The sequence below is a fragment of the Scleropages formosus genome, chromosome 4, assembly GCF_900964775.1.
Source record: "Scleropages formosus chromosome 4, fSclFor1.1, whole genome shotgun sequence".
In the NCBI taxonomy this organism is placed as follows: Eukaryota; Metazoa; Chordata; class Actinopteri; order Osteoglossiformes; family Osteoglossidae; genus Scleropages; species Scleropages formosus.
The window spans coordinates 6,053,248-6,066,430 of NC_041809.1; the positions used below are offsets into that span (position 1 = coordinate 6,053,248).

The 13,183-nt window shown below is 46.4% G+C and overlaps 2 protein-coding genes across 2 annotated transcripts; one reads left to right on the forward strand and one right to left on the reverse strand.

Annotated features, from left to right (window-relative positions):
• Positions 1 to 501: 501 nt before the first annotated feature.
• sf3b5 (splicing factor 3b, subunit 5) lies at positions 502 to 2,374 on the forward strand. The gene is made up of 2 exons (XM_018749385.2): positions 502 to 630; positions 1,421 to 2,374. Exon 2 carries the CDS (start codon positions 1,435 to 1,437, stop codon positions 1,693 to 1,695), a length of 261 nt encoding a protein of 86 aa, XP_018604901.1. The 5' UTR covers positions 502 to 630; positions 1,421 to 1,434; the 3' UTR covers positions 1,696 to 2,374.
• Positions 2,375 to 3,385: 1,011 nt separating this feature from the next.
• ltv1 (LTV1 ribosome biogenesis factor) lies at positions 3,386 to 12,027 on the reverse strand. The gene is made up of 11 exons (XM_018749254.2): positions 11,818 to 12,027; positions 11,225 to 11,356; positions 9,563 to 9,754; positions 9,017 to 9,104; positions 8,448 to 8,580; positions 8,114 to 8,330; positions 7,245 to 7,372; positions 6,152 to 6,288; positions 5,062 to 5,114; positions 4,737 to 4,937; positions 3,386 to 4,129 (listed from the first exon to the last, which is right to left on the reverse strand). Exons 1-11 carry the CDS (start codon positions 11,818 to 11,820, stop codon positions 4,016 to 4,018), a joined length of 1,398 nt encoding a protein of 465 aa, XP_018604770.2. The 5' UTR covers positions 11,821 to 12,027; the 3' UTR covers positions 3,386 to 4,015.
• Positions 12,028 to 13,183: the final 1,156 nt, after the last annotated feature.

Genomic DNA, 13,183 nt, shown 5'->3' on the forward strand with positions numbered 1-13,183 from the left:
AATGAAGAGAGAGGGATAGAGAGGGGGAATGGAAAGAGGGGTAAAGGAGTGTGAGAATGGAGAGGATGGGGGGAATAGAGGGGGGAATGGGGGTGGACCATGGAAATGGTCAATGGGGAGGGCCAAAATAGAGGCGCAATGAATGGAGACGGACAAGCAAGAAGGGCGTTTGAAACATGAGTGGCAGTGAAGTGAGTGAGTCATTGGGTTCAGCTCGTCTTGTTCAGAAACTCAGTGCCATATTCCACAACACACAAAGTAAGGGAGTGTTTATAAACATACTGTTCACTATCTAACTCCACAGAACTTTCAACGAAACGGTGCTTGTACGAGATAGCCGACAGTGAACGATCAGTAACCGGTTACCTCAGAGGGAGGGAAAATCTCCAACTTCCAGCTTTTCCTCCGACGCTGTAGGGGGCGACAGCGGACCAGCGACACGGTTTCGTCAAACTAGTTCTTCTCTACGCGTTTCACTTATTCCACTCGCTCCGCCTCTGTTGAACCGCTTTCCGTACGAGACTCGAAATGAGTGTTTGTCCTTTCTTGCTTTCCGTACTCTGCCGGAAGTGGGGGGGATTTTTTTTTGTCGCGTTGTTTGGCTTAGTCCTTTTTCTCTCAGCTCTTGAGGTTTGTATCGCAGTTTTTGTGTTTCGGAGGATTTAAAAATATATTTCTGTATGGTAACTCGAGTGAAATGAGCAGTCAGTAAGGTGTAATCAAATGAATCAAAATATTTAGGTCGTTGGTAGTTTAGCTTTCTGGTTAGCTTTAGCACGCAGAGAGAGGAGGCCATTTTAACACGTTTTTTTTAAATTATTTTTTTTAAAGCCGGGACCCTTAATACTTGTTTTATTTTAAACGTGTTCAATAAGTTTAGCACAATTTGTGTTAAACATGTATAACTCACGTCGGAAATTTTAAAGTGAAATCGTTTCGCCGAGCAAACTGAGCATTTTACCGGTAACCGAGTAATCGCATGATGAGTCACATGACATGATGAGGTGTTTATCATAATGACAAATGAAATTTCAATGAATTAGTTGTATTGTGCGTTTTAAATTCATAGCGTTTACTGCGCTGAGCTTCATTCTTGTGACGAAAGGAATTCTTTCTTAACCACCGCAACCGTAGGATTTGTAGTTTTTACTTTACTAAAAGGTTCAATCTGTGTTGTTAGCTGATTATACAATACAGTGTGTATGTGTGTATATATATATATAAAATCTCAATAGCAATTGGTACATCTAGTGTTTCACTGTATTGCTTCAGTGTAGAGGGAGGGATCCTGCAGTGATCTGGATTCAAACCAACAACATTCTGGTTACTAGTCCATGGTTTTACCTGCTTCATTGCATGTGTTGAAAACAATAGCTTTACCCCTATTGCCCAAATCTGTGTGTTGTTCCTTTCTCTACAGGTGTGCAGCTGAAGATGACGGACCGCTACAACATCCACAGCCAGCTCGAGCATCTGCAGTCCAAGTATATCGGGACGGGCCATGCCGACACCACCAAGTGGGAGTGGCTGGTAAACCAGCACCGGGACTCGTACTGTTCCTATATGGGCCACTTCGACCTGCTCAACTACTTTGCCATTTCGGAGAACGAGAGCAAGGCCCGTGTGCGCTTCAACCTGATGGAGAAGATGCTGCAACCGTGCGGCCCCCCGGCTGACAAGCCCGATGATGCCTAGCAACAGCAACCCGATAACCCCCTCCATCCACTGGCCACGTCTAACAAGAACCATGAAGCCAGGCAGTGACTGTCCTTTGCTGGACAGTGAAACTTTGCTTGGTTGGACACAAAGTGATTAAAAATCTCTGAGGCACTATTCAGCAACAACCTGTGAAGCTTTGAGGCAACATTTGTTTTTATAACCTCTGTTTCACTTTTGTAATTTTTTTTTTTTTATTGTGTGTACCATGTAGCAAAGTGAGACATTAAACATTTCTCTACATTTAGTTGTTCCCTACATTATGCCTTGGGATATAATAGCACATTTGCATGCGCACATTTGATCTTGTGAGCAAATGGAAGGTATCATTGAAATTTATTAGTAACCTGAGATGAAAATGTCCAAATTCATAAGCAAACTTGCTCCATCACCACAGACTCCTTTCTCTACCTCCTGCTAAAAGCACTCAGATTGAGATGTTAGTGGGAAGATAGCCTGTTTTCACATCTTGATGACTGCCCTGAAAAAACTAAATGCCAAGAAAGGTTGGGATAAAGGGTCAAAAACAAAGTTTAATGCAATACCTCATGTCTTCAAAATAATAAATGGAACTAAAAGGACCTCAAGAATATAAATATTCCACACGTGCATCTGTGTTAATCCTGTTGATGAGTCTCCTGCCACATTGATGTCATGCAAAGGCAGACATAGTTAATCTGCTCTAAAATGCATTTCAACATCAGTCTTTGAATTAAATATCTGCTTCAAGATGCAACGCTGCAAGTGTGTAATCAGGACTTTACAGTAATTTAATGCAGTTTTGCTGCCGCTCACACTAAAATTAAATAACATTTTTTCAGAAGTCAGGAACATGGAGATGAATGAAGATGCTTTGTTTGTATCAGTTAAACACCAAAGATAGATGGTTTCTGTAGCTTAATTCTTGTACGTAATTGAAAATCAGATATGCTGCTTGTGTGCCCAACCAGCTCAATGAGGCTCGGCAATCACTTGTGAAGATGAAAAGCGCATGCAGTACACTGATAATGAGAGGAAACCATATGGAGCTTCCTTGGTAAACAACTACATTCCTCTCTTTGACAGCTAAAACACACACACACACACACACACACACACACACACACACACACACTTGGCAACAGGATCAACCCAGAATGGGGATTAAACAATTTTGAGGGAATACCTGAGTCACATGTTTGCTGAAAAATAGCTTATAAACAAAAAACTTGCTTTGGATATATTTATCTGACACTTTTCTCCAAAGCAACTTACTATGTTAGGTTTTTGAATTTAACCGCATTAAATAGTTTTCAGGTAACCCCTTTGTCCAAGGCAACTTAGTGTCAGGTTTGTACAATTGGGCAATTTAAGAGACTTTTCCATTTTTAAATGGAATTTCAAATTTCACCAGGAAAATGCAAATGATTTATTGCCCTAACAATACCATAACTCAGCGATTGTTTGCAAAAACTGGCACAACACTAAGTTACAGTGGCAAATCCTAATGTGCAAAAATGTAAGAAAGGACTTGACTTGTCCAGATTTATGGCTTTTGGTGCAAGACTCAAACAGCACTGCCATCATTGCTAAAATAAATGTGTTATTTCTGTCCAATATAAAGCAAAGAGGAATTGCTGATGTGAGGTCATTTACAATTTAATAAGAAAAATTGCCCACAAACAAAACATTCAGCTTTTTTTTCTCTTTTAATGGAGGAAGTTATTTCAGTTTCCAAACATATAAATATTCTGTAATTGCCAACTGCTCCATTAGGCCCTTCATAAGCAGGACTGAATAAACAGATCTGCTGAAAGCGTGAAACTTACGAGACCCTTTAATAACCCGGGAGTCCAGAAGCGAAGGTGTTAAACCGAGCAGAACAGTCCCTGCGACTCCACTTTGTTCCTGAGGAACAATAAAGACCAGACAGTTAAGCTCTAAATCGCTTCCCAAGAGCCTTTGCTGTGCACCGAGAACCTGCTGAGAAAGCAGCATAACACGGACCAAAGGCATCACGACACGTCCCCCTCCGTCCCTCCGTCCCCCCCTCCCCCCACACCTCAGTCTGCACCCGGTGCTCCTGAACAAGGTGGGAAAAGAACCCCAAAAAAAAAAACATTATATAAAAAACTATATTTTCCAAAATTAGTTTTTTTTTTTAATTTTTTTTTAAGATGTAATCTCCAAATAACCAGTCCTGTCTCCTGAAGTCCCTGGGGAAGAGCAAGCATCGCATGGCAGGCAGCCCAGCCAGGGGAGGGGCACGACGTGCTCCTGACAGATGCTCTCGCAGCCGGGGGGACGGCCGTCTCCGCGGCTAGGACAGCTTGAGACCCTGCACGTTGGCCCGCAGGTTGAGCAGCTCACGCTCCTGTCTCGCCTTCTCCTGCTTGAAAGCCATCTTGTTGGCCTTCTTCTCGGTCCTCCTCTCCTGCGGGGGCGGCAAGCGGGCCGGGTATTAATGACCGTGTCGGCCAAGGAGCCGGGGGCGTCTCGCCGTACGCGAGGATGCTTTAAATAAATTGAAGTCTAGGAGAGCTGAATAAGAACAATGAAATAATAAAGAGCCACGGCTGCCCTGACAAGCAGGTCGTATGAATCACACGACAGCTATGAACACAAGGAGACTCTTAAAGGAAATATAATAAAGCGATGATTCCTCACCAACACTCACACCTCTGCGCGACTGCTTGTTTTACCTTCTCGAAAGAACAAAACACTCGCCGAATTATTACTCGGCCGATGTTTCTCTCCAGGACGACACACTGTGAGGTTTGCGCGCTGAGCTGCTGACACCGATTTACCCATTTATACAGCTCGCTAACTTTTACTGTATCGCTTCAGGGTAGGTAGCCCTGATCCGTTGTTTGGAAAGCAGCGGTTGTAACCACTATGCCACCTGCTGGCCTATTTACATGTCGTGTATGGAGAAGCGCGTGTGCACGAACGCACTAGTATGACCTTCCAAATGGAATCCCGACCGTGGTAAGGGACTTCGAAGGGCCGTGCGACACGCCCGGGTCGGACAACGCGTTCACCTTGCGCTCCTCCTTGACGGCCTGCTTCCTGGCCCTGCGCTCCTCCTTGCTCTCCTCCTTGGGCCGCGGTTGGGTGGAGACGCGCGGCAGGTCCGAGTCGTTGATGCGCTCCATGCGCTCCGCCTGGCGTGCCGTCGGCCCCCTGTCGGGCAGGACACCCAGGGGGACGCCCGTCTTCCTGGACACCCTGATGGGGTTCGTCTGAAAAGCGCCGCTCGCGTCAATCCTGGTGCCGGTTTCCACGGCAACGGCCCGGCGCCGAGCATCACTCGCCTCTCTGCCCAGCCGGTCCATGCAGAACGTAAAGTGAAGGAACGGTTCTTACCTTCGGCACGTCCTCGATGACCTTTGGACGGTTGTATAAGTTGGAGTAGGTACCTGTGAAGTGAGACACAAAACAACAGCCGAGTATGGCTCACGCTCTGTCGCTCAGGTCACCTCGCGTGTTTTCACTCGTGCGTGTGACATGCAGCTGAAGAATAACCCGGAGGCCCCTGACAATGTGCGCACATGACTGTCGAGGAAAACGATACCAATCGTTTCATGTAAAAGACGGACCGACCTGCGAGATGGAAAAACGTGACTAAGTGGTGCATTTGAATAAGGCAGGAAGTTCACACAACTACTGCACGATGCAAATACGGTGCTGGGAAAAGCCATTATGGCAAAACAAATGAAGGGGAAAAATCTGTGTGTGTTTTTGTGTGTGTGTATACGTATATATTTATATACACACACACACACACACACACACACACAAAACCAGATGATGTGAGAGGTGGTACTGCAACTTGTGTATTTGTTTAGGTTCTAATGCACGGCGTTAAATACTGAGTACGCATAGGAAAGGGGTGAGGATAAACACTACAAATGGTGGCTGAACTCTAAGAACGTAATAGGATCGGGGAACCATCGTCCATCTTCCTGCCGAGCCCCACGCACGCACGCACGCACGCACGCACACCATGTTCTCCAAACGCATCCCTGGACCTTACAGCAGAACACAATACGCCACTATAACGGAATATTTCCGAAAACTCTCCGGGGCAACGAGATGGCGAGCAGCTTTCCTGCTGCGCGCTCAAGAGTTTATTGTTACAACTTAATATCTCTCTCCTCGTACATCTCCAGGCTCAATGTACCAATGGGCAATAATCCACTGCAGTTACGTGGAAAGAAGGTCCTTCCGCACAGCTGGGTAATGAAGCAGCAGGAAGCAATTACAGCGCAGCCTTGTGGGTAACTGGTGCTGCTGTGGAAAAGGGATTGCAGCCCTTAGGTCAGACCCAACACCCACGCGTTCAGCTGGGAGCCCACAGCATCGGCTGCCTGAATCCTGCTTTGAAGGGATGGTTCGCAGCAGACGGCGCCCCCCGGAGGAGCGCGGTGCGACGAGAAACCGGACAGGGACTCACTCAGAATTGACTCGCAGTCCCACTTCTCCGTGGGAACCTCCACCACAAGGCTCTCCATCTCCTGCTCCCCATCCTCCCCGTCTTCCTCCACTAGCGTCGGGAGCTCTCTGGGCCCCAGGTCGTCAGGATTCTGGCACCTGCGCACATCACAGATCACATGAGTGTCACCTTTACACAACAGGGATGTCAAATGAGGGGTGTGAGGCTTCGGCATCCCTGTCATTTATACGCATACAAACACTGAGATAAAAACCCTCTCCAGTTGTCTTACTGATTGTGTTTTATTCTCCGACCAGTTTGATGACATTTCTACCTGTAGCGGGGGAAAAAAAGGCATAACCTGCGTTTACCCTCCCAGCCAACAGATGGCAGTAAAACACACCCCAGTAGGATGTAGTGCCGCATTAATTCATCTCCTTTCCACAGTGTTTACAGCTGTCTGGTGTTCAATAAGATGATGAACAGTGCACATGTTTATGAGATGAATTGGTCCACATCCAGTAGTCAACAAGAGCTTGGGAAGACTATGCATTTTTCATTCGTTTTAGGTTTAATGTGGTTTACGGTTAAGAAAACAATAATGTAAAAGGCATTTATTTTCAAAACTTAGTTTACGGAAAAGCAAGCTGTGTCAGCGTCATTAAGTTTTCAGACTGTAACTTCGCAGACAACGTGACTTGTTACGAAGTCACGAAGCAGAATAAGTTAGAGACAGATTTCTGGTCACAACTGTGTTCATAACCTGAGCTGCCAATGTACTTTTGCATTTAAATTCATTCATTTATCTGATGCTTTTCTCCAAAGCAACTTACAATGTTTATCTACCAACAATTACTTACCCATTTATATAGCTGGGTAATTTTACTGGAGCAATTTAGGGTAAGTACCTTGCTCAAGGGTACTACAGCTGGAGATGCGATTCAAACTTGCAACCTTTGGGACCAGCAAAAGCAGCAGCTGTAACCACTACACTGCCAGTCGCCTCTTTTATGACAGCTAGAATCTAAATGTTCTGTTATTTAAGTATTTTCCCCATAGTTCACCATCATTGTTTTTTCACCCATCTTTCATGTAACCGCAGTCCCCAACTCACTCCATCTCCTTCTGCCGGTAGTACTCGCTGATGACCTCCTCCAGGCGCACGCTCTGGGGGTCGATGTAGCCCTCCAGCTCCACGTTGTCCAGCGCCCCGATCTCGTCGTCGTCAAACTGCTCGTAGAACTGTGTTAGGAGGGGCATGATGGACATGTGAGACCCTGGGTGTGCAAACATTTGCGGAGTATGCGCAAAGGCCCCGACCACCAGGCTTAAACCCAGAGCCACTGCCTGGCAAAAGGCCTACCTCCGTCTCCGTTCCAAAGCTAATGAACTACAGTCCTGCACCGAGCCTCCTGGCAGGGCAAAGTGAGGGACACGAACCGAGCCGATGGCGACGACCTCGATGACACCCGTTAAAACACCGTGCATCCTAACAGAATCCGACTGAGTTTCAATCGCTCTCGGCAGCGGTCGCCTCCCGCCTTGCCCTGCGCTCCGGAGGGATACGTGAGCCCCGCAAACTTTCGAATCACATCTACTTAACCAGAAGGAGCCGCACCGTGTCAGGACATTGGCTCACCGGCACCTCCGGTAAAAGGGCAGCCGAGCGGCGAGGCGCAGCAGTCGGCGACAGGCCGCATTTCGGAGACACGCCAGAGCATCACGACTCACAGCTGGTGGCCGGTTCACACGCCCTAAATCAACGTACTTACCCTGAACTGATACAGTACAAATTACCCAGCTATGTAAATGGGTAAATCATTACAAGCAGCGTGTTGGAAAGACCTAACAGTGTAAGTTTCCCTGGACAGTCAGGGTTAGGTATATAATGGTAAATAATAATAATAATAATAATAATAAAAGGTGGACAGCCACAATGATATGCAATGTGAACAGTGTGTCCTGAACACAAGGTGTCCCCACCTTCTCGAAGCGGTCGTCCAGCAGCGTCAGCTGCTCGTTGCGCCTCATGATGGATGACGTAAGCGAGTACTCGGTGAAGCGACTCTTTGTCTCCTCGTCAGCAAAGAGGAACTCCCGCGGGCCTCGATCTCCGTCCTCCGAGAAGGGGCCGTCTGAGCTGTAGTCCTCCTCTTCCTCGCCGCTTTCCGTGTCCTCCCACTCGTCGTCATCGTCCTCACTGCGGAAACACAGGTGCCAAGGCGGGTTCGAGCAGCGTGCCGCGGGTACTTCAAGGAAAAATCAGCCCTTTTAAAATTAACAGGAACTATACAGGGAAGGGGCATCAAACTCGTACTCTGCATCCCCGGGGTGTCCCGCAGCATTGGCCTTCAAAATGAAATCATCTTCCAGCACATTGTTCGGGTCATTAAAGTCAAAGTCCTCATCCATGGCCGCCACGATGTCAGGATCCAGGTCGAGCCGGGGACCTTTCGTGATGGGAGGGTGAAATCCAGCATTACTGGGAGGAAGAACTTCAAACTCATATTCCAAAGCAAACAGCTCCCTCCAGTTTGAAAAAAAAAAAAAAAAAAAAGATATGTGATATGTATATGTGGAAATAAAAAGGCTGATAAATAAACTGGAGGGTTATGATTACCAAGGCAACTACTGCATAGCGTATAATATATAGCAGCAGAAGGCAAATGCATTAAAACAAAGTGGATTTTCAGACTGGTAATATTTCATTATAATGCACTGTGCTTCCTCAGGACAGGTACCCTAAACTAACGGTGACATTTTATATTAAGAGTGTTGCTCGTGCAGCCGTGGAGCAGGATTCCGATGTTCCTACCCACATCGAGTCCTGCGACTCCCGCCGGGTAAGATCGCGGTACTGCAGTGCTGCCCAGCAAGGCGTCTCACCTGATATGGGTGCCGCTTTGTTCAGCAGCCCGACCTCCTCCTCGAACTCGGAAGCGAACACAGAGGAGGGCAGGTTGATGGAGACGGCCTGGTGAGCGCAACAGCATACAGCTCGGTGTAAACAAAGGTGTACTTCACAGCCGGCGTGACGCTGTCATCACGCGACGCGTTTCTCGAATCAGTTGGTTAGATACCACATTATTAGTAGCTACATATACGACTCATTCATACAGAAAACACAAAAGGTGAAAGTGACGGATGACATGATGCCAATTTACGGAGCTGTTAACAGATCAGCAAAAGAGTGTATCTGAAAGAGATGAGTTCCGAGACCTTCCAAAGGGATTCAGCAACTCCGAGGGAGAGAGGGAGCTCATTGCACCAGACTGGAACCAAAACGAATGAAAAAGCGCAATCGATTTTGCCCAGTTTGGCACTTTACATGCGCTGAAATAAAAGTTGATAATAGTACTAATGGGACCAATAAGGACAGAGAGACAGCAGTAAGTGGAACAAAAACAGAGGCTTCTCATACGAAGGCCTTACAGAGAGGGTCTGGCACTCCTCCTCCACCTGGCCGTCTGGGGTGATGATGAGCTTGCCACTCCTGTGAGACGCGCCGGAGGCAACAAGTTCAGCAGGACACGAGGGCTCCCTCAGATGCTGCAGGTAGTCGTAGTCGTCGTCAAAGAAGATCCCGAACTGCCGCTGCTCCTCCCGCCGCTTCTCCGCTTCCGCCTTCGCCGGGATGATGTGCACAGAATGAAAATCAGTAAATCGTTTCACAGGTTTGCCTAACAGCTTCACCTTTTGAAAAGTCTAAGATCAATCAATTCTCCCCTCGTTTTACCGGGCAGATTTTATCAAAGACACCCCAACGCTGTACCACTTCACATTTACATTTATTCATCTAGCCGACGCTTTCTTCCCAAGTGACTTAGAATGTCGGTAACTTACAATGATTTACCCATTTGTACAGCTGGGTAATTTTTACTGTATATGCTCATCTAGGGTACTACAACAGTAGGTGAGGTTTCAACCCGGGTCTTTCCTTTACATTTATTTATTTAGCAGACACTTTCCTCCAAAGCGACTTCCAGTGAACTCTATGTAGTGTTATGAGCCCACACACCTTATTCACCGCGGTGACTTACACTGCTAAATACACTACTTACACTGGGTCACTCATCCATACATCAGTGGAACACACTCACTCTCTCTGTCACTCACACACTACGGGTGAACCTGAACAGCATGTCTTTGGAGTGTGGGAGGAAACCAGAGCACTCGGACGAAACCCACAAAGACACGGGGAGAACATGCAATCGCCACACAGACCGAGCAGGGATCCAAGCCATGTTTGACTTTCAACTTTCCAGCGCAAGGCAGCCGCTGTCACTAACAGGCTGCCTGCTGCCCATATATAGTCACACATCGGGTATTCCGTGTACTATCCAAGGTGGTTCCAACGGTGTGTTCGTATCATAAGCAGCTCATATCTATTTACTACATTCATCAATACATACTAATCATTTACACACGAGTCATTTTTACTGTGGCAAGCCAGGGTAAGCACCTCGTTCAAAAGTTCTGGGGGGTTTTGAACCCAGAACCTTCAGACTGAAGGGTAGCTGGTAGCGTAGCGGTTAGAGCTACTGCCTTTGGCTCCAAAGGTCGCAAGTTTGATTCCCACCTCCGCCTGTAGTACCCTTGAGCAAAGTACTTACCCTGAATTGCTCCAGTAAAAATTACCCAGCTGTATAAATAGGTGAATAAGTGTAACCCTAACACTGAGCGGGTCCTGCTCTCCGGTGCGTCTAGGGTTCAAGCCCCGCTTGGGGTGCCTTGCGATAGACTGACATCCCGTCCTGGGTGTGTCCCCTCCCCTCCAGCCTTATGCCCTGTGTTGCCGGGTTAGGCTCCGGCTCCCCGCATGGGACAAGTGGTTTTAGAGAACGTGTGTGTGCGTGCGCTAACACTTAAGTCACTTTGGAGAAAAGCATCAGCAAAATGAATAAACGTAAGGGTGCAGCACTATGCCCTTTACTTTGGCAGCGTGACAGGCTGCACGGAAATTAAAGACCTGAACCAAAGTAGCTGAACCTTTCAGGAACCTTAAGCGGCACCTCCATCTCCGCACAGCAGGTAACACAAAGCGTGGGAATGACGACGGCCACCGAAGCGCCGCGAGGCGGACGGACAGCCCACCTTGCCGACAGGTAAGAGCACGCGCTGCGGTGCCGTCTCATCCGCAGCCAGCGGGTCCCTCTGGCTCCTGTGGACCAGGTGGAAGGTGACGGCTTTTTTCTTGTCGATGAAGGCCTTCTTCTTCCGATGAGGCTGTCACACAGGCAAACGCAGCAGGTGAGGAACGCGCCCGGTGGGAACTCGGGCCCCCGGTGACGGATTCAAGCAGCTAAGGGGGCTCGACAAGAGCGAGGTCCATATACCACAATAAGGACCAGCTCGAACCCTGACACCCAACCCCCCCCCCCCCCACAGATTTTTACACTTTAAAGAAAATACCTCCTCCTTAACACTTACAATACCCAAGTGGACAAATCATTTTAAATAAAAACTGAGGAGGTATGTTTACTTTGTATTTTGGAAAGAGATGATCAGATGTTACACTAGACTAGTCTGACAGCACCTTTACATCAACATAATTCATTGTCTGTTACATTAATGCTATATCAATACATAATTTATATTTCATACTAACTATTTATACTTATATTTAATTACTTTTACATATACTTATTTCTTATATTTACATTTACCAGCACCATCATCATACTCACCATGTTGATGTTTGGGTTTTACGATAAACAGGTAAAAATATATAACCAGAAGATTAGTGTTGATTATTTTTCCATTCGTTAGACCCGCAGAGAAAATGTTGGACGTTTTAAGGCGAATTAAACGTGAGATGGGTCGTTTTTCCTTTGGAAGTTGGAGCTTCACGTGTTGTTTGGCTCTTCCGCCATGACAGAAAGGACCGGCCCACTGCGGCCCGCGGGGGAGCACCGTCTCAGCTGCTAATGTATCACGGCTACACCTATAAAAACGTCTTAATAAATACTTGTATGAAATTTAGACTGCTCTTTTTTATGTACGTGCTACAAAATCACAGCTCAAATACGGAAGACTTTTTTTTGCTATAATTACATCGTTTACCCTATGTAGTTGGTTCCTTCCATTAAACGTCACCTGCACGTAGTCAACAAGCTTGTTATCATTGGCCGGATCACTACATCGGTGTAAGGATGAGCCAATTACAGCTAAATGCGTTGAGAAAGGGTTGCGTTACAAAAATAATCACATCTGTTACCCGTTACCCACCTTGAGAATTTAATTTATCCTCCCAGATTTAACAATATTTCACAATATTTCCACTTTCACGGAGTAACTCGCCTAGGAACCGCCAGGTTTCAAAGCGCCTCCACTGTCAAACTTATGGCGAGAACCTGATAAACACTTATACTGATACTGAGGAGGCCCCTGGTTGCTCCTGCCATTCTCTGTGACTCCTCTCTGAGTGAATTTAAGAGTTTAAAACAAAACCCCTTTAAAATTCAGTTATTATCTCAAACAACATCCCGCTACTGCTTCTTTGGTTGCAGCAGTTTTGCCAATCCAAGAAGTGTAATGGACAAGTTTCCTACCACCTTCCCATGCTATCATTATCCTTTATTTTACTTGTCCTAAGTGATCGATACTGATTGATTATCAGTTTTGCAGTGATTACAGTACTATACGGTAGGGTATTCTACTTTTCTACTCAGGGTAGCTTCTTTGATAGAGTTTACTACATCAGCAGTGGGATTCGAACCAGGAAAATTAAGAACTAAAGGCAACAATCTTAACCGTTACGCCACCTGCTGGCCATTAATAATATTTAAAAGTTCAACTTTAATTGTAATGGAAGAATTTGTAGCACAAGCCCTTTTATCCAGTTTGCCGCTCCTAAATAAAAATGACCAAATCTCATGCCAAACAACAGGCGGACGCAAGAACAGTTTGTTCACAATTTCATAAAAACAGCAGTATTATCCATAGAAGATTGACGCAAGTTTGAATTAAGAGGTTCTCCATCAAGGTTAAAATACGACCTATTGTGAAGGAGGAGGCCTCGGCAGGCATCTTCTTCCTGCTAAAAATCGTAAC

Excerpts from the sequence above, each read along its gene's own strand:
- sf3b5 (XM_018749385.2), top strand. The coding sequence starts at position 1,435 with ATGACGGACCGCTACAACATCCACAGCCAGCTCGAGCATCTGCAGTCC.
- ltv1 (XM_018749254.2), bottom strand. Across the intron at positions 6,289-7,244 it reads TACCGGCAGAAGGAGATGGA|GTGCCAGAATCCTGACGACC; the intron begins GTGAGTTGGGGA and ends TGATGTGCGCAG. Across the intron at positions 5,115-6,151 it reads GGACTGCGAGTCAATTCTGA|GTACCTACTCCAACTTATAC; the intron begins GTGAGTCCCTGT and ends CTCACTTCACAG.